The sequence below is a fragment of the Portunus trituberculatus genome, chromosome 42 (genome assembly GCF_017591435.1).
Source record: "Portunus trituberculatus isolate SZX2019 chromosome 42, ASM1759143v1, whole genome shotgun sequence".
Taxonomy (NCBI): Eukaryota; Metazoa; Arthropoda; class Malacostraca; order Decapoda; family Portunidae; genus Portunus; species Portunus trituberculatus.
Genome location: NC_059296.1, coordinates 12,301,938 through 12,325,971, shown reverse-complemented (window position 1 = coordinate 12,325,971; position 24,034 = coordinate 12,301,938). Strand labels below are relative to the sequence as shown.

General features: G+C 45.0%; 1 protein-coding gene across 2 annotated transcripts in view; it reads right to left on the bottom strand.

The window, feature by feature from the left end:
• Nucleotides 1–284: 284 nt before the first annotated feature.
• The window catches only part of LOC123517334, a 50,416-nt gene continuing 26,666 nt past the window's right edge, over nt 285–24,034 (bottom strand). Inside the window, exons 3-17 of one of the 2 annotated variants that reach the window (XM_045277326.1) lie at nt 22,436–22,595; nt 18,836–18,970; nt 18,521–18,686; nt 18,281–18,392; nt 17,085–17,209; nt 16,821–16,927; nt 16,072–16,276; nt 13,242–13,369; nt 12,503–12,508; nt 11,148–11,314; nt 9,906–10,001; nt 9,601–9,797; nt 9,121–9,300; nt 4,251–4,415; nt 285–3,117 (exon numbers count right to left, since the gene is read on the bottom strand). In XM_045277326.1, the coding sequence (XP_045133261.1) occupies nt 4,272–4,415; nt 9,121–9,300; nt 9,601–9,797; nt 9,906–10,001; nt 11,148–11,314; nt 12,503–12,508; nt 13,242–13,369; nt 16,072–16,276; nt 16,821–16,927; nt 17,085–17,209; nt 18,281–18,392; nt 18,521–18,686; nt 18,836–18,970; nt 22,436–22,595 (1,928 nt within the window). In that variant the 3' untranslated portion in view covers nt 285–3,117; nt 4,251–4,271. The remainder of the gene's footprint in view (nt 3,118–4,250; nt 4,416–9,120; nt 9,301–9,600; nt 9,798–9,905; nt 10,002–11,147; nt 11,315–12,502; nt 12,509–13,241; nt 13,370–16,071; nt 16,277–16,820; nt 16,928–17,084; nt 17,210–18,280; nt 18,393–18,520; nt 18,687–18,835; nt 18,971–22,435; nt 22,596–24,034) is intronic. The other variant, XM_045277327.1, reaches the window with a different exon arrangement.

Genomic DNA, 24,034 nt, shown 5'->3' with positions numbered 1-24,034 from the left:
TGAGCTCCAACACTGGTGGAACTGAGTGCTTGAGAGTGTGAACTAGAACTGGTGGTGTTGAGTGCTTGAGTGAGAGTTTCTCTCTCACTTATCAGGCTTCTTTTATAGGCCTAAGAAAAAAAGATGCATGAAATGCACTGCAATTTTTCTAACTAACAACCCATACTTTTATATATAAAAAATATACACTATCATACTATGCATTAGTTACAGTAGTTATCAATAAAGTAGTTTGAAGTGGAACTCAGCATTTCTTTGTTCAGAGGTTTCTAATAAAACTTTGGTTACTGTGTTCTATGTAATAATGTATTTTGTTCACACATGGGTATTGACACTGATAAAGTTTGTGTAAGCACCTGCAATGCAAACTGACAGGCACTTAAATACACGAGCTGTACAGACATGTGTGTCAAAATTAAACACTTAACTTGATGAACAGAGTATGTTATAATTTTCTTGATAACAAAATTAAGTGACTTTTATGTAGACTAAAATTATGAGACTGCAGAAAGTTTACATCATCTTTCCCAATCCATCCTTAAAATCTGTAACATGACATAGGCAGATCATTCTCTCCTCCAGAGTATTTATATATGTATATATATATGTATATGTCCTTACTTTATACAGTTCTGATAAAAATCAAACCAAGGCTCAACTCAGTTCTATAAACTTTACAACAGTTTGTTCAGCAGGTGGGAGGGGGAGCAGAGACAGCTGCTGGGGTCAGTGCTGGAAGTCAGAGCCTCCAGTTAACAATTAACTGTCACTTCATCTAATTCAATGCCTAAGGTGAGAGAAACTTGTATATCCCCTGCTTGATAAGGCTAAACTACAATATATCTTTTAAGAGTATTAAATATCGACTGATGTCACTATAGCAAGCATGTAGGCACTCTCCACTGCATGATGGTGACAGCCAGCAGGTGTCTCTGTCTGCCTGCTGCCTCACACATAGGAACTACACACACTCAAATTAACCCGTGTAGGATTAACGGACATTCCTGGTACAGAAGGCTAGTAACAAATTCCCTGTGTGAGGTGGCAGCAGCAGGCCCCAGGCAGGTTATCACACACAGCTTCTCCTATATACAATAGGTTATATATCATGTACTGCTCTAGGCAATCTTAATGAAACTTAAGATATCTGATTGAAATTACAGATAGTTTAGAGAACATAACAGATAACTATATTGATGCTGTGAGACACTTTACACTCTATCCTAAGAGATTCTACATTAATATTTGTGGACCTTTGAGTCAAGTTAGGAGGTTGGTGTAGCGACCCAGTACCTGCTATAGCCAAGGCTTTCTCATGTATGTTGTGATCATGGTGGGCACACAAAAACAGACTACAAGCTATACATGCTACTGTCATCTTTCAGTTACCACTTGGTTTTTTTTTTGTGTGTTTTATCTAATTTCCTGTCAGGTTGATATTGTTGAAGATGCAGCAGTGGGCCAGGGAGCAGCAGAGGCCATCCCTTTTTGCCACCAAGACTGTTACCTACACTGTGTTACACAGTGATGAATGACTACACAGCCTCAAGACAAAGTAGTAACATCACCATGGATAAGTCAGACAATGAACCAACCATAAATTGTCTGATCTTGTAACCATTTTAGGCCTCCCTGTCCTTACCTCTCCTCACCTTCACATCAGCCATGTGGTGAGAAGGGAGCTGCCATGTAAGATATTGAAATACACAGTGGAGGAGATGGGACACAAGTAATATTAAGTACTGATGACATGCTGCTAGACACCCTGCCAGGATGCCAGGCCCTACCTGGCATCCTACAAGGAAGCCAAACTTTAGTGTGGCGTCCTGCCAGGACAGACATTGCTAGAATATTCTGTCTACAGAGCAGACACTTTGTAAATCCTTGTCAGGATGCTGCCAACTACAAAACTTGCCTGGCTGTTAATTAGATGCTGTGACCCTTGAAAGGAATGTATTTCATGGTAGGTTACTTAAGACATATAGGTACAGAAGTAATGAAGTACACGAGGTACAGAATGACTAACATCTGGCTGCTCTACAGAAACTAATACAAAAATATATCCTCAAATATAAAATAAGTTACTGTTCAAGGATGAGGGGGAAAAATAAGTTAAAGAGATGCTGAGACTCAGTAGTTGAGTTAGTATTTGAGTGACTGAGGCAGATTCCTCAAGACCACTTGCATGTACAAAGATGGGCTCAATATACACGCACAGCTTGATGCTATTCAAATCAAAGCATTGCCTGGTCTTTGGGAAAGGGAGAGCTGAAGCTCTGACCCTAATCCCTGGAATGTAGGCACCAATCCACCCTTGTCCCAAGCAGGGAGCTAAAGCAACCCTCCACTGTCAACTCTGTAATTGAGGCAAAATTTCTATAACAGAGAAAGGTCAGAGTATGAGGCTACACAAAGAGACACTCAACATGGGAGTGAATTGGAGGCAGGAATGCCTGTCTATTCCAGTAGCTCTCTTTAGAGGGCCTGCTGAAGCAAAGACATATAAACTTATCAGTCATACCATTTTCTTTAGTAGTAGAGGGAAGGAGGATTTGTCAAGGATAATGGCACTATAATCTGTTTTGCAGTGAATGTGGTGCTCCTCCTTCAAGCTGCCCCTTGTACACTTTTGCTACTCCCTCCCTCACTGCCTCAGACCAACACAGCTGCCACTAAATATCAAGTGGACAAAAAATGGCACTTTGTTCAGGATACATTTCTCAGCTTGTTTCACTCTGTGGTTTTCCTTTCATTTGACTGTGCCTCTTCTTCCTCTTCCTCAGCTTCAGATTCAAGCAAAAGAGTACTTCCTTCCCCCAAGGTGATTTCCTCTTGTAAATGAATATCCTCTTCATGGGATGGGGAGAGATCTGGTGGGAGCTGCAGACGGCGCAGTGCGTCCAGGGGAGACATGGGAGTTGCAGGAGTGGGTGGGGCTAGGGTAGGGGTGGTAGGAGAGCGATGAAGAGTCATAGAGTGAGGGGTGTCACAAGTGGGAGAAACCAGCGCCTGAACCTGCCGTGAGGAGAAAGGACACCCGGCAGAAGGGGACGCACTGGGGCTGGCCAGGTGTCTATGGGGAATCACCTCACGCTCTGCAGGGCGCCACCACAATTCCTGGAAAGATGATACATGCAGTTTTAAGTGTTTGCAGTAGCATGTAACACACAAGGCAGGCATGATGACACAGGTCAGATGACAGTGTTATGAATTTTAAAGATTAAATTGCTTGCACATATGCATATTCCGCAATCACAAATAGAAGTTAAAGATCAATTACATCAATAAAAACTTAGGTGTAAATATCTAACAACATGAGAATGCTGTGTAGTCTTTGTCACCAGCTTGCTATGACTTGACACAGTTGGAATATGATAAGGGACCTAATAATCCTTTCGAGTTACGTTAAAAGTCCTCAATTTAAATCTCCACTTCAAGAACTCCTTTAGTAAAGATCCACATGAAATTGATGAAATGAACTGAAAGACTACAATCTAATTTTGCCTTGTCTTTCAGGTTGTGACTGGATATCCCATTGTTGGAGCAGTATAGATGGTGGCACAAAAATCACAATGTTTTGATTTGCTAAGCTCTCTCTCACCAAACACCCTGAGTGGGTGATGAAAGGTCTGCAGTATTCTGGTTTAAAGGTTTGGTTCATCAGGTAAGTTATGTTCATTAAGTGGCCCTTTCTTTATCCAGGGTAGTGTTGTGTTTCAGCATTCTTGAGAGACTACTAACTACAGTGATGTTAGAATTATCACATTAATTCAATAACCAGTCTAGTGTGGATCTAATGAAAAGATTTATAGGGACAAGTAAAAACACCAATAAAGGACCCATAAAAGTAGCAAACATTTCAAGCAGCAATATTTATTACTAAATCACAAATGTAGTATTACTGCTGCTTCTCCATGGAAATGAAAACATGATGTTCAAATTAATATTTTTAGATAAAAATAGAAATATAGAAATTTAGGCATTCAAGATAAATTCCTCACACTCTATTAAACTATGAATTCTTGATATACAATTTCTTTTGAAAAAGGTAAAGGTGGAGTATCATTTTCTTATTTTTTGTACAACCTTTCTAACAATTTTAAGAAAACTTAAATATATTGTATTTCTCATTCACCAGTAAAACAAGTATGGCTACACTTGAATATATTTTCATTCACCAGTAAAACAAGTATGGCTACTGGCTGCATGAAGACACAGGAACAAATTCTCCACATGAGTTATGCTCACACCTGCAGAGGTGAGTCCTCATCTCAGGACTCGGCGGAGCGAGCCTTACGGCCAGTGATGGTGCCAAGGACGGAGCGCAGTGTGGCTGAGATGGTGCGAGGGGTGCCTGCCCCCCGACCTCCGCGCCCCACTCCAGGATGAGCATCCAGACACTTCTGATACCGCAGCTGGAGAGGGATAAATGATTTTCAAGATTTTTATTATCAAAGTTCATTAGGAAGATAAGCATCCCACAATTTTTGGAGTAAAAAGAAATTTCACCCAAGCAAAGGGAAAAGTCCAAAACATCTGTAATGATGGATAGGTGGATAGGAAGAACTCTGACTACGTATGTACAAGTTAGATATCACCTGATGAGTTTTGCATTTGATTACAATTTACTCTTGCAACAGTTCATCTTCATTGTCTGGTAACAAAGATAATACAATAATTGTTAATAACATCATGCAAAAGATTTATGGAGGAGGAGGAGGAGGAGGAGTGGAGGAGGAGGAGGAGAGGAGGAGGTGGAGGAGGAGAGGAGGAGGTGGAGGTGGAGAGGAGGAGGTGGAGGTGGAGAGGAGGAGGTGGAGGTGGAGGAGGAGGAGGAGGAGGAGGAGGAGGAGGAGGAGGAGGTGGAGGTGGAGGTGGAGGAGGAGGAGGAGGAGGAGGTGGAGGAGGAGGAGGAGGAGGAGGAGGAGGAGGAGGAGGAGGGAGGAGGAGGAGGAGGAGGAGGAGGAGGAGGGAGGAGGAGGAGGAGGAGGAGGAGGAGGAGGAGGAGGAGGAGGAGGAGGAGGAGGAGGAGGAGGAGGAGGAGGAGGAGGAGGGAGGAGGAGGAGGAGGAGGAGGAGGAGGAGGAGGAGGAGGAGGAGGAGGAGGAGGAGGAGGAGGAGGAGGAGGAGGAGGAGGAGGAGTGGAGGAGGAGGAGGAGGGAGGAGGAGGAGGAGGAGGAGGAGGAGGAGGGAGGAGGAGGAGGAGGAGGAGGAGGAGGAGGAGGAGGAGGAGGAGGAGGAGGAGGAGGAGGAGGAGGAGGAGGAGGAGGAGGAGGAGGGAGGAGGAGGAGGAGGAGGAGGAGGAGGAGGAGGAGGAGGAGGAGGAGGAGGAGGAGGAGGAGGAGGAGGAGGAGGAGGAGGAGGGAGGAGGAGGAGGAGGAGGAGGAGGAGGAGGAGGAGGAGGAGGAGGAGGAGGAGGAGGAGGAGGAGGAGGAGGAGGAGGAGGAGGAGGAGGAGGAGGAGGAGGAGGAGGAGGAGGAGGAGGAGGAGGAGGAGGAGGAGGAGGAGAGGAGGAGGAGGAGGGAGGAGGAGGAGGAGGAGGAGGAGGAGGAGGAGGAGGAGGAGGAGGAGGAGGAGGAGGAGGAGGAGGAGGAGGAGGAGGAGGAGGAGGAGGAGGAGGAGGAGGAGGAGGAGGAGGAGGAGGAGGAGGAGGAGGAGGAGGAGGAGGAGGAGGAGGAGGAGGAGGAGGAGGGAGGAGGAGGAGGAGGAGGAGGAGGAGGAGGAGGAGGAGGAGGAGGAGGAGGAGGAGGAGGAGGAGGAGGAGGAGGAGGAGGAGGAGGAGGAGGAGGAGGAGGAGGAGGAGGAGGAGGAGGAGGAGGAGGAGGAGGAGGAGGAGGAGGAGGAGGAGGAGGAGGAGGAGGAGGAGGAGGAGGAGGAGGAGGAGGAGGAGGAGGAGGAGGAGGAGGAGGAGGAGGAGGAGGAGGAGGAGGAGGAATACAAAGGAATACAAAAGAAAGCCAAACAGCAACAGACCTGTTGGTCCTTTCGAGGCTGTTTGGTAACTACTTTTAACTGGCTACAGATAAGAGAGACAGGACAGTACAGGAGAAGGCTCCTGGAGGAGAAGGAGGAGGAGGAGGAGGAGGAGGAGGAGGAGGAGGAGGAGGCGGACTGTTTGGTAACTACTTTTAACTGGCTACAGATAAGAGAGACAGGACAGTACAGGAGAAGACTCCTGGAGGAGGAGGAGGAGGAGGAGGAGGAGGAGGAGGAGGAGGAGGAGGAGGAGGAGGAGGAGGAGGAGGAGGAGGAGGAGGAGGAGGAGGAGGAGGAGGAGGAGCTAACTGGCTGCAGATAAGAGAGACAGGACAGTACAGGAGAAGGCTCCTCCCCACCCACCACTCCCTCCAGCTTTCGCTGGCATGGAAAATAGCTTGGAAAAGTACCATGCAGTATGGAAAAACTCACATGGAATTTTCACAGGAAAGGATGAAAGAAGATTTTATTATTCACTCTACATATCTGTCTACAAGAAAGTTACACAAAATAATTGTTATTCTTTAAATATTTATCAATTTTGGTTTTGAATGATGCCTCGTGGGTTTTAAAGCGTTTTAGTGTAATTTTAAATCCATTATTCCTTGTTATGGTGGAATGATCAATAGTAAAATATTAATTTGTTGTTGTTGTATCCCTGAAAAATTTTGAAGACTTCAATTAGGTCTCTTATTCTGCGCTTTGTTAAGCTGAATAAATTTAATGCTTCCAGTCGTTCCTCATATGGCTTGTTTCTTAATCTCGGAATCATCTTGGTCACTCAACGCTGGATCTTTTCCAGTTTTTCAATGTCTTTGCTGTAACATGGTGACCAGAACTGCACACAGTATTCGAGCTGAGGATGCACCAATGAGTTATATAAAGTAAGGATAACTTTTTCTGGTTTAAATTCAAAGGTTCTTCCAATGAACCCAACTAATTTATTTGCATTCTTTACTGCTTCTGTGCAGTGTTTGCTCGGCTTGAGATCTTTAGACACCACAACACCAAGATCTTTTTCATTCTCAGCACTTTCCAGAGGTACATTACTCATTACGTATTTTGCTTGTACATTGTTACTTCCAATGTGTAAGACTTTACACTTTTCTATATTGAATTTCATTTGCCATTTTTCTGCCCAGCGTGTCAGTTTATTTAAGTCACACTGTAGTTCTTGCCATTGTGACGTTGATGTAACTTTGCTCATTATTTTGGTGTCGTCCGCGAATTTGCTTATTTTACAAGTGATTCCTTCATCAATATCATTAATATAAACAATGAAAAGAACTGGTCCTAATACAGAGCCTTGAGGAACACCACTTTTCACATTGTGCCACTCTGATTCTTTTCCATTTATAACAACACGTTGCTTTCTGTCAGAGAGCCAGTCTTCCAGCCATTTCAGGGTATTTCCAGCTATGCCGTGAGCTTTTACTTTGCTGATTAGCCTCTTGTGAGGGACAGTGTCGAAAGCTTTCTGGAAATCAAGATAAATAACATCCACTGCTTTTGTCTCGTCATACGAGTTAAAAACTTCATAAAAGAAGTCTAGTAGGTTTGTTAAGCAGGATCTCTTGTTTCTGAAACCATGTTGTGAATCCTTCATGATCTTATTTTCTTCTAAAAATTTGACAATCTTATCTCTGATTATCGTTTCCATCAGCTTGCACACTACTGAAGTAAGGCTGATTGGTCTGTAATTAGCTGGGAGTGATTTATTTCCTTTCTTGAAAATGGGCGTGACATTTGCTAGCTTCCACTCCTGGGGACTTTCCTGCTTGTAAAGTTTTATTGAATATAATCGTGAGTGGTTTCACGAGCTCATTTTCGCTTCTTTGAGAAGCTCATTTTTCGCTTCTTTGAGAAGCCTGGGTGATATCTTGTCTGGTCCAGGCGTTTTGTTTACGTTCATGCTGTTCATGACTGTGAGGATTTCATTTTCTGTAACTATGAAGTCAGGCAGTGTTTTGCCTTGTGCCTGAGGCTCTGGCATGGGCAGACTATTTTGGACATCTTCAGTCGTGAAGACTGTTGAGAAGAATCTATTTAGGACGTTTGCCATTTCAACTTCGTTATCTATTTGGTTTCCGTTTTCTGTTATGAGTGGACCAATTGTTGAGGCTAAGACTCTTTTGGATTTTACATAACTGTGAAATTCCTTTGGGTTGGTTTTACAGGAGTTTGCGATCTGAGCTTCTACAGATTTTTTGCTGCTTTTTATCAACTTTTTTGCTTTTCTACGCAATCTGTCATGCTCTAATTTATCATTATTATGCTGTGTTAATTTGTATTTGTTGTATGCTTCTTTCTTTGCTAGAAGACAGCTTTTAATTTCACTATTCCACCATTTCGGTTTGGTGTTTAGTTTTTCCTTCTGTTTCTTAGTGGTATACACATCTTAGCTGTATCATTTATCTTTTCAGCAAACACCTCCCATGTCTTATCTACATCTGGTGTTTCCAGCAGTATATTCCAGTCAATGGATGCAAGCTGCATACGGAGTCTTGTGTAGTTTGCACGCCGATAGTCTGGCACTTTTTCTTTACTTTCGTTCACTTTTCCTTTGTCAAAATTTATGGTGAATTTTAAGGTGCGATGATCGCTGGAACTGAATTCTGGTCCAATTTCCACATTTTCGATAGTATTCTCATCATTTGTTAGAACGATATCGAGGATATTGTTACCTCTTGTCGGATGCTTGATGTGCTGGTGGAGGGAGCTTTCAAGCATGCTATTATACAGCTGCTGGCCAGCGTGAGCTGTCAGTGGTTCGCCCCACCTTGTGACTTGAAGGTTAAAATCTCCCATAATTATGCAATTGTTTACGCAGCAAATGTCCTTGATTTGTTCATACAACTGTTCGTCTGTGGCGGGTGACTGGGCTGGAGGACGACAGACGAAAGAAGAAGAGGAGGAGGAGGAGGAACGTACCCAATGTAATGACTAATGCTCCTATCATCCCCCCACCTCCACACCCCCTTTCTCTCCCCTGACATCCTCCCGAGGCCAGATCTTGCCCTCCCTCTTTCCCTTCCTCACTCTCCATTCTGCTCTGTATCCCCTGCCTTTCCCTCTCCGGCACTGGCTAGCTTTATTTTTTTATTTTTTATTTTTTTAAATAAAGCAGTGTGACAGTTTCCTTTACCTTACAGGCTGCTTCAATGGTCTTGCAGAGTGCCCCTGTGGATGGCTCACAGAAGAACACATAGGCAATAAACTGGTCCTGTGCAGTGTGCATAATGAAGGCACAGTGCTTCACATCATGCCCAATGCCCAGGAAAGACAGAAAACGAACTCTGCATTCAGCAATCTGCTTCCCGTCATCCTGGAAGAAGACATTGGCTTGAGTTGTGTTCATTTTGTTGTTAGCTGTTTGGCTAGGTGTCATAAAAGAATTTGTATTAGTCAAGTGGTTTTACATGTCTGTAATATGTCTATATTAGTATGCCCCTACGGATGGGATTGTTCATAAAGGGATATTTGTAGTTATAATTAGGTTAAATATGGATCATCACAAAGGATTGGCCAAAAGAAATTGAGCTGATGCTGGAAAAGAAAAATATACAAAACTTGGAATCTTAGATAAATGTAGGAAACTATTAATAAGAAGCAGCAGGAGACTCACAGTATTGGTGATGGTGACAGTGGAAGGTGCAACAGCCACAGATACATTCCTCCAAGGTGGGGGATTGGCTTCTACAACTCTGTCGATAGCTGTGTTGAGAACTTCCATGCCAGAGGGCCGTTCCACCTGCAGCAATCCCACATACTGCACTCTCATCACTTTCTTAGGCTCCTCCATGGGTGTTGGGAAGGACTGGGCTGCAACATTGATGATGAAATTTGATAACAAATGAACTGAAGTACTTCAAGAATGAACTGTCAGTAACACCAATCAAGGCTTGCAACAGGACTAACACTTTTACTTACTTGAGATCATTTGGGGATGGCGATGGGTCCGACGGTTTTCTGTGGGGAGGTTGGTAGGGCGAGTCAGCCGGCTGCTTCCCCCTCCTCCCCCGGAACCTGTAAGGGAGGAATGCTATGTTTGGAACTATTTGGCAAATTACCATTCTGGGTCACTTCCCAAAGAATTCCTATTACAACACTTATACAATCATGTATAAGTGTCACAACTTTTAAATATTTACATATGACCACACTTGTCAATGCCCTAGAGCAGGGGTTCTCAATCTGGGGTTTGCGAACCCCCAGGGGTTCACAAGGAGATTTCCAGGGGTACTTAGATGGCTGATTTAATGATACATTCTTTGCAGAATACCTTTGCCTATTGAGTTAGTGTCAGTCACTAAATTTTAATTCTGTTCGATGTCAAATAACTGGGGGTTCCAGTAGATGGTCTTATAACCCAAAGGGTTCTTAACGGATAAAAGGTTGAGAACCCCTGCCCTAGAGGTTCATGGGGGGTATATCTTAGAAATATTTTTATTTTAACTAATAGAGTGTCATCTGCATATTTTGTAAGCATCTTCCCATGACTTAGCAGTCCTAGCTACCAATGAGTTGGCCATAGATGAATGTAAGGTGTGGTGCTACATTTTGGGATGACTCAGTAAAGTTATTGAAGCCTACCAATGTGTCTTCAGTCCTGCCTAAGATGATGACTTTTGAGGCAGACTGATCAAGTGGCTGTGAAAGCGAGATCAGTTTCAGTTGTAGAGACATCAGTTAAATATGATTAAAAAAATTTTGTTATGTAGTGGCCTATAGCACCTGTAGGTAATTTGAAGAGTATTGGAAGCACTGTTAAGCTTCCACCCATTAATGGCACAGGCAATTTTATTTATAGTGGTACCCATATTAGGGCACATATCACCATCCAAGCACATCTTTGTTGTAATCACCTAGAACCTGGATATCATGGTGACATGTAGGTAACTTTAAACTACTCAACAAATGGTAAAGTTTCAAGGCCGTACTTGGTGGACTTTGATCCACCTTATTCACTACGCCATTGCCTCCCTACTACTATTTGACAATGAATGAATCATAATGAATAGCAAGTTGATGTATTAAGGATGGGAGGCCTGTTATGAAGGTTTGGACTAGGGTTGAAAGACAGCTGGGAAACTTGGGAGTATCTACATAACATTTTTACTTGCCTTAAGGATAATTTCCTTTTCCTTAGCACACAGATAATCAACAACTCACTTGTGTCTAGAGGCTTGTTCAAGTTCTGTTGGAGTGAGCGTTCGATCATTATCTTCTTGCAAATATCCCTCAGGGTGTTAGCAATGGTGCGGGCAGGGGTGTCACACCGGAACACGTGGCACATGTGCTTCCTAGACACTCGGTCACGGGCAACGTATGCAAAGTCTCTGCAACAAACATAAACACACTCATTTAGTTATTGTCTACTGAAGAGGGACTGGCCAATTCAATCAGTATTTATGCTACTGAAAAGCATGACAATCATAACAAAAGAAAAAGTGCTGAAGTAAAGTAGTGGTACTTTAATTTACCTTGAAAAAATATATGAAATTAAATGCAAATAATGAGTAATAATAATAATAATAATAATAATAATAATAATAATAATAATATCAAATATATACACTAATATATGACATGATGAAAAGAGGTCATGTTGCTTTGGAACATTTTTTTTACTGCAGTGCAATTTCAGGGTTTAAAAGAAGAAATATGTCAAACTTTTGAATAACTGATTTCAAGTGAAAATGTTAATGGTAAATACAAACAAATAGCAAAACTTATACACACAAAAAAAGTGCTGGTGATGCTCAGGCAAGGAATTACACAATATTAATTCACACTTCCTGCCCAGCTATGATGAGTCATTCCAGGATGCAACTTTCTGTACCATTATTTTGTACTTGCATTCTGTACACCAGAACAGCAGGATGCACAGTATGTTGGTTCAAGCAACACCAAATGCCACTCAGCCTTATCACAATGCACTGATTACAGTTTTTTGAGACTGTAAACTGGTAGGGACAGGCATGCCAATGCCAACAGTGGGAAGTTTAAAGAAAGTACCAAATCTTTCATTAATAGAAAATAATACTGATAGCAGAAACTATAATATATATATATATATATATATATATATATATATATATATATATATATATATATATATATATATATATATATATATATATATATATATATATATATATATATATATATATATATATATATATATATATATATATATATATATATATATATATATATATATATATATATATATATATATAGTTTCAAGGACAAGCAACTGATCCAATGCACCATTTTTTTTTTTTTCCATTCCAAGTTTGTGGTGTGCCAAGATGAGAGGGAATGACAGAGGGCTGACCCCTTCACCTTTGCTCAGTTTCAAGGAGTGTGGGTCAAGGGGAGCCATAGTGGGCAATACAGTAGGTGAAGCATGCTACTGGAATCAGTGATCACCTAAAAAAAAAAAAGGGGAATAGCACATTTGGAGGGTTGCAGAACAACAGTCCAAATATAACATGCAAGGGAGGAAGGATAAAAAGTGTTACCTCTCCCTGTGGTTGTGACCCACGCCGCAGCAGTAAAGGAAGAAAATAGACCCAGTCAGATATGTTACACATCATTAAGGATCAGTCAGTTTAGCAAATTTCAATTAAAATTCACAGTTCATCAATTGTAAAGAATGTGGCTCAGTGCAGATTTATAATGTTGGTTTCATACTGTATAATCTATTTTCACTGATAAAACTGTTCACACAAATTTACAGTGTTAAAGATTATGAACCAGATATATTTTTGTATATAATTCCATCACCTGAACCACATACAGAAAATCATAAACCAGATAAATTTAGTGACTCCATACAAAAGCTTATGAACAAGTAATTATGAAAATCTAGCAAGTTCATTCCTACACCAAACACTGCAGTGGTACTAACTTTGGAGGCGACCTTGCCTTGCCTACACTAAAGGTTTCCATTGTCTTAATACACATAATTGGTAGTGAGGCAATTGCAGATTTTTTTCTTTATCATTAATGATCTTCACGCAATTCCACAACTCGTAGTGTAACTGATGAATCATTAAAGCAGAACAAATACTAACCACAAGAAGTAACAAAATTAATGTTTAGACCTAAACTTTACAAACTTTAATACAATATTATATTTAACCTTACTATGTTTATATAAGGGCTGAAATATTGACGTAGATATCTGCGTTACGAACAAATTATTCTAGCATGGGAATGTCTGCACTTCGTCTAGTGTCTGGCGCTGCTCTGTCTCACCTGCCGTTGTCCCGGCCCACGCCCCACACGCGGATGGTGTGGATGGGCTGCGTGTTGAGCACCGTCAGGTTCTCAGGATCCACGAGCTTGAGGGAGCCTTCATCCAGATCCATGAAGAGGTCCTTGCCCTGCAACACACAGCCATGGTTACACCTGAGCATAATTATGTCAAGCAGCCACTGGTCAGCTGACGTGACTGGTTGAACTCTCACAATCCATCGCCTTCCATGTGTATACAAATGAATATCTGTACTACACTCACTTGAACTGCGTACTTTGCGATGAAGTTCGAAGTGATGATAAAATAAGATGAGGAGTAATGATGAAAAGGTAACAATAAAAACACCACCATTAACAAAATAGGGACTGGACGGAGCGTGTGAGCCTCTGCTCCACTAATCACAGCATCAAACTCATGACTGTTTCTGATGGAAGTCTCAAGTCACCCTGTTGATAATTAAACGTTTTTGAATCGGCCAAATTGTTCCCATAAAAAAAAGAAAAAAACAAAACGGTAAAAAAAAAATAATAATAACAAAGTTTTGGGAAGGGAAAGTCACAAAAGTGTAACAGGAAGAAAGCAAGGTCACCCACTCATGTGACGACCAGTGACGCTCAAAACAGTATAAATTATGTATGCTGCTCCATAACACACACACACACACACACACACGACTACTGATTGAAGCTACGATACATACGAGTATTACATGCACGGAATTTGGACTCAATTTAGTAATTAACTCAGATATAGTTTACTTTGACACACACACACACACACACACACCATGAGAGTATAATTACCAGTCATTGATACGCTCACCATCTATCGAGCGAAAAAAAAAAAAATGAAACTTTATGCTTCAGATTCAGTTCAGAAAAGCTCACATCACAACTTTTCCCACAGTTCTGCGTCCTGTTATCGTGTTTTTTTTTTTTTTTTACAATTTTACAAAAGCAAACAACTCGAGCAGAGAGAGAGAGAGAGAGAGAGACTGTGTACATGTCTTGTCTTAAAAAAATAAAACGTCCCTCTGCAATATTAACGGGTGCGGCAAAAGTGAATCGCCCTAAAAGGATCACTTATAAAAAAGCTGAATAAATGAATACTACTACTACGTCACTTCAAAAACATATATTTGAATTATGGCCGATTACCATCCATGCATCCCTCTTGATACTAGTGGAGGAGAGATGAAAGGAGAACAGAGAAACACAAAGGAACACAAAGGAAGGACAGGGGACCAAAATACATAAATGAATGAAATAAGAGACAAAAAAGAGTAACAATGTGAGAGAATAAACGCGGAAATAACTACACAAGAAAAAAAGAAAAGAAAAAGAAGAAACTAAACACTAGCCAGGATGTTAACTCGATCAAAAACAAAGGATCTCGTAATAATCCAAGAAAAAAATAATAACAGGAACATCGTAAAAACATTGAGGAGTAAAACAAAATCAATGGAATAAAGTAAAAAAAAAAAAAAAAATGAGTTACAGAAAAACAAAACATAAGCAAACCGTAGCAGTGTTGACAAAACCAAATACTGAATAAAAACAACGAGTAAAACGAAATCAATAAAATAAACCAAAGAAAAAGAATCATGAAAGTAAAGAAAAACAAACATAAGCAAACCGTAGCAGTGTTGGGAAAAGCAAATACTGACAGGAGGGAACGGCGGTGGTAAAGACAGAGAAGTTATACAGAGACCCGAGGGAAGGCGAGGGAAGGAAGTGGAGGCAAAGTGGATAAAGTTAGCTAAAAGGGATACACGGGGACACAGTGGGCGGGCAGCGAGGGGTGGCGGAGTGGAGGAGTGCAGGGGAGCCGGGAAGGACAGTAGTGGGGAAGCCGTGAAGCTGAGTGAGACAAAGAACGAATCTGGGAGAGCGAATGAAGCAGTATTGTGTGGTATGAAACAACATCAAAGAGACAAAGAAGGAATCGGAGAGGCCGAGTAAAGCTGTATTGTGTGATATGGAACTGTATCAGAGACCACGGCAATATGAACACAGCAGACCAAGAATTGAGAGGAGTTGAATATATCGGAGTGAAATCTATACACCAATGAATAAAAATGCACAATACAAATACGAAGAAAAATAAAATAAAATGAAGGACTCTGATGGCAGAATAGAGATCAACTTTTCACTACCATGACACGTTTTGATACTTATTATGCTTACTATTTGGTGATTTTATTCAGCTTCAGAAAGTTATGTGGGGATTGCAATAGGGAAGACTCTGGCTATTAATCTTCTCACCTCCATAGACCCTTCCTAATGTCAATAAAGCCGTGCAATTATAACCAAAACTCATGGTAAAAATGCGTCCCAGTACTGAAGGGGTTAAACATATCGTAGTGAAATCTAGGCCAGTGAATAAAAATGCACAGCACAAATACGAAGAAAAATCAAATGAAACAAAGCAGAGTGAAGCAAACCTGATGAAACTAGAAATGGAAAGAAGGAAAACTAAGTAAAAAAAGGAGGGAAAAATAATGAAACTCATGCCTACAGCAAATTCAATTTAGATAAAAGTAAGTCCATGCGAACACTGGCGAGGGGAGTAAAGAAAAAAAAAAAAAAAAAGAAAATGAAACAGAACATGTCGGCAGGCACACAGGGAGTTGATGGGGTGTGGAGGGAGAGGGAAAGAGGAGAGGGAAGGAAGAGAACAGATGACGTTTGAGGAAAAAAAGGAAGAAAAAGCGAGGAGGCATTCATAGCTAATAGTGCAGGAAAAGATGATGATGATGAGAGAGAGAGAGAGAGAGAGAGAGAGAGAGAGAGAGAGAGAGAGAGAGAGAGGAGAGACACGTATACTTACATCTCCCCAGCAGCCAACCACATCCAGCACGTCGCGGCGGCCCACGGAGAGGTCGACGATGCAGCGGTTCACGGCCTTGGAGGAGCGCTCAGGGGTCAGGTCTTCCTCGGCGATCTCCACCCAGCCCAGCGAGCGAACAGCGAAGCGAATGGGACGACCCCCGCTGCCTTCCGTCACATCACTCCGGGCCGGGTAGCTCCTCCTCCTGCAGCCACCACCACCATATCAATCTCTCTCTCTCTCTCTCTCTCTCTCTCTCTCTCTCTCTCTCTCTCTCTCTCTCTCTTGTGAACTACCATAATCAGCCAACTGGTTTTCTGTCACCCGCAGCTACTCCTCTGTTCCTTCTCTTTTTTCTCCTCTTTTTTTATTCAGGTTTTGTTTAATCAATTTTGTTTTCATTCATATAATTTTTAACAATGCTGTCATCTCACCTCTTATCTGAAATTTACTTAGAGTTTTACATTTCTTATATACATGTCCTACACGTATTGTAAATGTAATAGAAAATTAAATTCAAAACAAAAAATCTCTCTCTCTCTCTCTCTCTCTCTCTCTCTCTCTCTCTCTCTCTCTCTCTCTCTCTCTCTCTCTCTCTCTCTCTCTGTCCTTTGCTCTCCCCCCACCCCAGGCAGAGGCGCCACTTCAGCCACCTCGCTCCGCCGCCCTGCACAGCTGCTCTAATGACGCGACAACACAATCAACAAAGGCAACAGCGGCCTGGCGAGGCGCGGAAGGGAGACACTCACTTGTAGGCGTTGTCGAGAGCGGCGGTGCGAGGGCGGGAGTCCGAGAGTTCTGAGAGGGCGGAAGAGGTGTTGCTTCGGGTGACGGTGCCGCCCACACTCCCGCTGTTCTGTTAAGGGTCATGAAAGTGCCCATTATCACCCACGCCCTAACTCCTTAACCAGCTGCTATTAGACCCACTCTGCTCGTCCTCACCCCGCCCTTGCCACACGTGTAACATTTGTAGCGAATTACCTCAGAGGAGAGTTCTCAATGTTAAGGCTCACCTGGTCTGGCTCCCTGTTGCGGCGCTCGGCCCTGAGAGGCGCGGGTGCCACGGTCTGGGAAGGCTCCGGTGGCGTGCGGGTGATGGTGCCACTCTTGATGTGCCAGTAGTAAGGGCCGTCGTTATCTGTAGGGGGGGATAAGGGAGGGGTTACCGTCATCACCAAATACCTCCCCGCCCAGTCTTAGTGCTCGGCGTGACTCTTGGCTGAGGGTGAACGAAAATGTAATGAACTATAGAAGAAAATACGTCTCAGCAAAAGGATTCACGACGCACTCACGTTACACTCCTTTGTCCTTACGCCCTTTTTTGGTGCAGCGCGACACCACTATATCCAACTGGCGGCACCGGCACCGGCACCGGCACCACCACCACCACACTACTCTGCCACTGTCCTCACCACACTAGTCCCTCTGCCGCAGTATTCACCCCACCTCCTCCCTCTGCTGCAGTCCTCACCACACTCCCTTTGCCACTCTCCTCACCACACTCCTCCCTCTCCCACATTCCTAGCATGATTAATTTAGAGGTGCAGGTGCGTGTGCGTGCTGAGGATAGTGGGGATAATGCTTGCCCCCTGTTCCTTCCTTTCTACCTGGACACGCACACACCAGGTATACATATTTATATCAGGCAATCAGACTATGAGAGAAGAAAGTTGTCCTTCAGAACGTATCAATTGCAGGCACTTAGTCAAGGGAGCCAACACCTACGTGCCTCCACAAGCATAACGGAAGTCACGAGGTTAGGTAAACATTTCTCAAGGCGGGCAAACAAAAGTCAAGTTCGTGTGCTAAGAAAGAGAGACACCCTTGCCGTAAGTGGTACTGTACACATAGACCTGTATTCTGAGACGCACGCCCTGCTCTCTCATCATGACTATTTTCCAAGGCTACATAAATGATTAGCCGTATTTTTAAGTGTTTCTCCTTTTAATAATATAGAAAGTCTTGTTAATTTGTCCCTTGAACTGTAAAAACAACCTTGAAAACTGTGTGTTCTACGTGGCCTTAAACATTAGTAGTAAGCTGTGGCATAAGTGTGTGTGTGTGTGTGTGTGTGTGTGTGTGTGTGTGTGTGTGTGTGTGTGTGTGTGTGTGTGTGTGTGTGTGTGTGTGTGTGTGTGTGTGTGTGTGTGTGTGTGTGTGTGTGTGTGTGTGTGTGTGTGTGTGTGTGTGTGTCGATCTTTGGTCTCACCTTCGTGCTTCTCCCAGCCGGCGGGCAGTGAATCCTCGGTGGGAGGGTCAACCTTCTCGCTCCCGTCCCCTCCCTGGCGAGTCCCGCGCTTCAAAGGCAAGGCATACAGGTCCTGGAATGGTCGGATGCGTCATACTCACACACACACACACACACACACACACACACACACACACACACACACACACACACACACACACACACACACACACACACACACACACACACACACACACTTACCTCAGAGTGAGCCGGAGTCATGTGTGGGATGTGGGTTGGGGACTGGCGGCTCTGCTGGGAGGAGGTTGAGGAGGAGGTGGAGCCGCCATCAGTCACCACCCCTGAGTCACCGCCGCCCTCGGGAGGTGGTGATTCAGGGAAGGAACTCTTGATCTTGTCCTCGATGCTGCAATACCCGAAGCAACACCATCACCACAACACCACCACATATGACACTTTACAAGACGGTGTCACGATAATATAATCACACCCACTGCATCTTAAAAGGTCGAGGAGCAAAAGAACACTGAAAAAAATGTATTAGTCACTACTTACTCTACATCCTTGGTTGGCGGCTGGTCCTGCTGGTGCTGCTGCAGGGAGGTGACGTGCTCGATGAGGTCCGGCTTGTGGAGGTTGTAGCTCAGGCCTTGCTTCCTCCCCATTATGTTTGACTCATTGTCCAGCAGGCTGCCGAGGAGAGAAAAGGGAGGGTTACAAGTAGGAAGAGAAGGTATGTACGGAGAGAGAGGACGAGAGGGAGATGGCAAGGGCTCAGAACGTGGGCAGAGAAGAAGGAAGTGAATAGCGAAGGTGCATTGATGTCGGCAAGTACAAAGGCCACAAAAAAAAGACATGTGTAATAGCAGGACGCGCACGAACAAACACAATAAATCAAAAACAAAATACTGTTATGAAATTAGCAATCATGGAGAGCAAGGGCAAGGGAGGAGTGAGGGGGGAGGGTGACGTCCTGATCCCGAGAAGGAGGAGGAGGAGGAGGAGGAGGAGGGCATGAACGTACCCAATGTAATGACTAATGCCCCTATCATCCCCCACCTCCACTTCCCTTTCCCTCCCCTGACATCCTCCCGAGGCCAGATCTTGCCCTCCCTCTTTCCCTTCCTCACTCTCCATTCTGCTCTGTATCCCCTGCCCCTCCCTCTCCGGCGTTCCCCCACATGACACACACAGGTGACCTTACATCGATACACACGCCTGACCTTCACTCGACCACCGTACAAATACACATCACAGTTTGGCTGGAAATCTGTTCTGGCAGGAGCGGCGCCGGAGAGTCCCGCCAGCCCCACCCCCGACCCGCCCCGCCCCGCCCTGCTGCCGTTCAAGGTCCATCGCCGAGGAACACCCGAACAACACTGAGCCAATTACACAGTAGTCCTTCACCCGGCGACCCTCAGGCACAAGACACTTTCCTGAAGCGACACCTCAAGGCATGAGTGGATGATACAGTGTGTGTGTGTGTGTGTGTGTGTGTGTGTGTGTGTGTGTGTGTGTGTGTGTGTGTGTGTGTGTGTGTGTGTGTGTGTGTGTGTGTGTGTGCGCCTATTTAGATGTGACCTTGGGCACGACGATAGCCCTCTAACGCCCAACCACGCCCTGGGCCGCCACTACCACCGCCACGCACCAAAAAAAGCCCTTTGGATCACGGGGTCAGACGGGCATCACACTGCGACTCGCCACGCCCTGCTGGATGGCGGCTGGAAGGGCGGCCGGGATGCATGGAAGGGATGGCGGGCTGGTTGGGAGGCAGAAAGGTGGGAGAGGCTTGACGACAGAAAAGGAAGGGGGTGTGGGGGTGGTAGAAGCAAAGTAGTGGAGGGGAAGGGGAAGGGGACCGGAGAAGAGTCAAGGATTCCAAGACATCCTACGGCGGAGAGAGAGAGAGAGAGAGAGAGAGAGAGAGAGAGAGAGAGAGAGAGAGAGAGAGAGAGAGAGAGAGAGAGAGAGAGAGAGAGAGAGAGAGAGAGAGAGAGAGAGAGAGAGAGAGAGAGAGAGAGAGAGAGAGAGAGAGCGGGGGGCGGGAGCGAATGTGCGTTAACCTATTATTTATATTAACATAGGATTGAGTCAAACTGAGTCATAGGATTGAGTCAAACTGAATCAAACTGTGTGTGTGTGTGTGTGTGTGTGTGTGTGTGTGTGTGTGTGTGTGTGTGTGTGTGTGTGTGTGTGTGTGTGTGTGTGTGTGTGTGTGTGTGTGTGTGTGTGTGTGTGTGTGTGTGTGTGTTTCAGTGCCAGGGAGGGCCAGCCAGAGCCGTGCCCTTTAGCTAGCCAGGAGCGCTGCGTCACCACTCCTCCTCGCCGCTACGCCCAGTAATACTAACGTGACATTTCCCAGTAACGGACAACTACACGGATAGTGGACAGGTGTGGCTAGCATTACCCCGCCGCACCGCCTAACAATCACCACTACAAACTCACTTTACCAACGAGGCCCTGCTCCACCCTATCCTGCCTCTCCCTTGCCTTATCCCACCAGCCATGTCTCGTCCTTCCCGCGCAACCGTGCCTCAGCCTCTCTGCCCTACCACCTCTGCCAGGCCTGCCCCGTCCCACCTGACCTCCCAAACACGTTTTATTCAAATATAATTAAAAGGAGGGACCTTCAACACACAGTTCCCTCATTCCACAGTCCCTTCCCCTGCCCCTGCCCCGTCCATCCCGCCATGCCCAGCCAGCCCCGCTCGCTCCAGCCGAGGCCACGCCCACCGCCAGATGGTGTGCGCGTGACCTGACCTCCTGCGGCCCCTGGACATCACGCCTTCAATGACTCACATTACACAATATGACCTCAAGCGACCTGACCTGACTTAACTGCCCCGTTCCTCCTTCAGCCAGCTGCCCTCCCACCTCCTTTGATGGCTCGCTCTCGCTCTCTCTCCTTGGCCGCCCTTCTTGTCCTCCTTCCTCCCTCCGCCCACAGTCTCCCTGCCCCACCACACCTGCCTCCCACCCCATAACACTTCTCACACCTTTTCCTTCCGTGTTATTTCCCACGTCAGTTCAAACATTTACTCTGCGTCTCCTCATACGTATTATTTCCCCGCACACACAAGGCCTCGTCTCCTCCAAACGTTCGCCTTGCAGTCTTGCTTTTCCTAACACCCTGATCTCTTTTCCTTGACACCCTCTCCCTTCCACAATATATCCCATTCTCTCTCTCTCTCTCTCTCTCTCTCTCTCTCTCTCTCTCTCTCTCTCTCTCTCTCTCTCAGCATTCCTTTATCAAAATTCTCCCTATTCTCCTTCCCCATCACGTCCTCCCAGAAATCCCTAATGCCTGCTGAAAGCCTCCTAACACGCCCCATGCACGCACAACTTCTACACCTTATGCATTCTTGCCTTCACCTTCCATCGCCCCGACCCACCACCACTACGACCACCACCACCACCACCACCACCTAAGCTCATCAATACCAGATCCCTTCCTTTCGTTCCCTGGCTTTCTATACCTTGCTCTGTACCTTCTGCACTCCTAGCACGCCCTTCCCTTTATCCTCAAGCCCACACACGCTCCTCTTCGCTGCCCTATAAGACACCTCCACCGCTCCATTCCACTCTACTCCACCCGGTCCCGCCTCGCCCCGCCTTGCCTTGCCCCGCCCCGCCTCGCCTCGCCCCGTCCCTACTCACTTAGCCACGCCAGCAGGTCTCCCAACACGACCTTGATTTGGGAAGAGTAATCGTCGTGCGTTCCGGGGCACTGTTGCCTCTTACCATCTGAATACTGCACTAGTTTTTTTGTGGTTTGTTTTTACTTTCTCTTCGTCTCTGCCTCGCCTCTGTATCGATATCGGTATCGGTATCGGTATCGGTATCAGTATCGGTATCTCTCTCTCACTCTTTCTCTTTCTCTCTCTCTCTCTCTCTCTCTCTCTCTCTCTCTCTCTCTCTCTCAGGAGCAGGCCACCTGGAACGGAGACAAGTTTGTGGCCTGCATTTCTGATTAATCTCTCTCTCTCTCTCTCTCTCTCTCTCTCTCTCTCTCTCTCTCTCTCTCTCTCTCTCTCTCTCTCTCTCTCTCTCTCTACCTCTACCATAACCTCTAACTCTAACTCTACCTCAACCTCTTCCTCTTCCTCTTCCTCTTCCTCTCTCCCTCTCTCTTTCTCCCCCTTTCTCTCTGCGTACCTGTTGTTCTGGTGGTCGGCCTGGTCCAGGTTGGTCACAGGGCCACTCGCTACGTCGACCCCCATGGAGCCCACGTCCAGCTGCGCATAGTGGCGTCGGTTCCTCACGCTGGCGGTGCGGTTCAAGCTGCACACGTGGTCCAACTCAGAGTACAGCGAGTCTGAAATGTGACACACCCTCACTCACTCACTCATTCATTTATTTCAGCAACGTAAACATCATCTTTCACACTTGACTCCTCCAGTACCAGGACGCGTTTCCATATTCACTCTGGTTACTATTTGGTGATCTTATACAACTTCAGAAACTCATGTGGGAGATTAAAATAGTGAAGACTTTAGCTGTTAATCTTCTGACCTCCATAGATACCTTCCAAATGTCAATAAAATGGTCTAATAGTACACGAAACTCAAGGTAAAAATGTGTCACAGTACTGAAGGGATTAATATTGCATCGATTCGTGTCATTTTGTTACAAGCACTTCAGCATTTTCTCGCTCACTCTCTCATTTTTAAGCAAAGACTTCCCTCTCTGCACTTATTTGTTCGCATTCCCTACGTTAAACTCACACACACACGTACTCAATCGCTCACTGTTACTGTCATCAAACACTCATGCACACATTTTCTCGCTCACACTCTCATTTTTAAGCAAACACACCCCTCTCTGCACTTATTTGTTCGCATTCCCTACGTTAATCTCTCACACACGCACTCAATCGCTCACTGTTACTGTCATCAAACACTCATGCACACATTTCCTCATTCGCACTCAAGTCTGATAATTTATTTCTTGTTGCGGCGCCTTATACGCAATCAATCAGCCTTCCCGCGGTAACATGCACACACACGCACATTTTCATTCACTCGCACTGCTCAATAAATTCCTCAGCCTTTCCTCTCCATCACTGCTTCAACTGCTTACTCAGTCAATATTTCATCGCCTTCACTCATTCCCTCCCTCTTCAGTCACTCGGGATGCTTCGCTCATTGCATTCCTGACACCAAGACCCACTCAGCTAGAAGCAACACTACCACTTTCTCCTATACCAGCGTCCCAGTAAAGTGTTCAAGATACCCCCCCCTTCCTCTACCCACCCCCGTCTCTCTCTCTCTCTCTCTCTCTCTCTCTCTCTCTCTCTCTCTCTCTCTCTCTCTCTCTCTCTCTCTCTCTCTCTCTCTCTCTCTCTACTACCTTCTTTTCACTCCACAAGCCACTCCTCACCACTTTCACTAGCTCTAGAACATCCATATACACACACTCCAGGCTATTCACTCAGCTGGCAGCGCTCATCACTCAGCCCACCCCAGCACCCTCATTCACCCTGCACAGCCGCCTAATTAACCTTGCAACACCTTCATTCTTCCGTCGTTCATTCTCCCTGCAACACAATCCCCTCACAGCAAGAGTATTCACACACAGGCATCCGTAGTTATTTATTTTTTTTTTACTCTCTCTTTCTCTTGGCATACACACACATACGCACACACACATACACACACACACATCTGTAAGAATCGTCCGCTCGAACATACTCATTCTTTTCTTTTTGCAACATTTGATCTTGCAATCCTCTCTCCCCTCACTCACTCAGTCAGT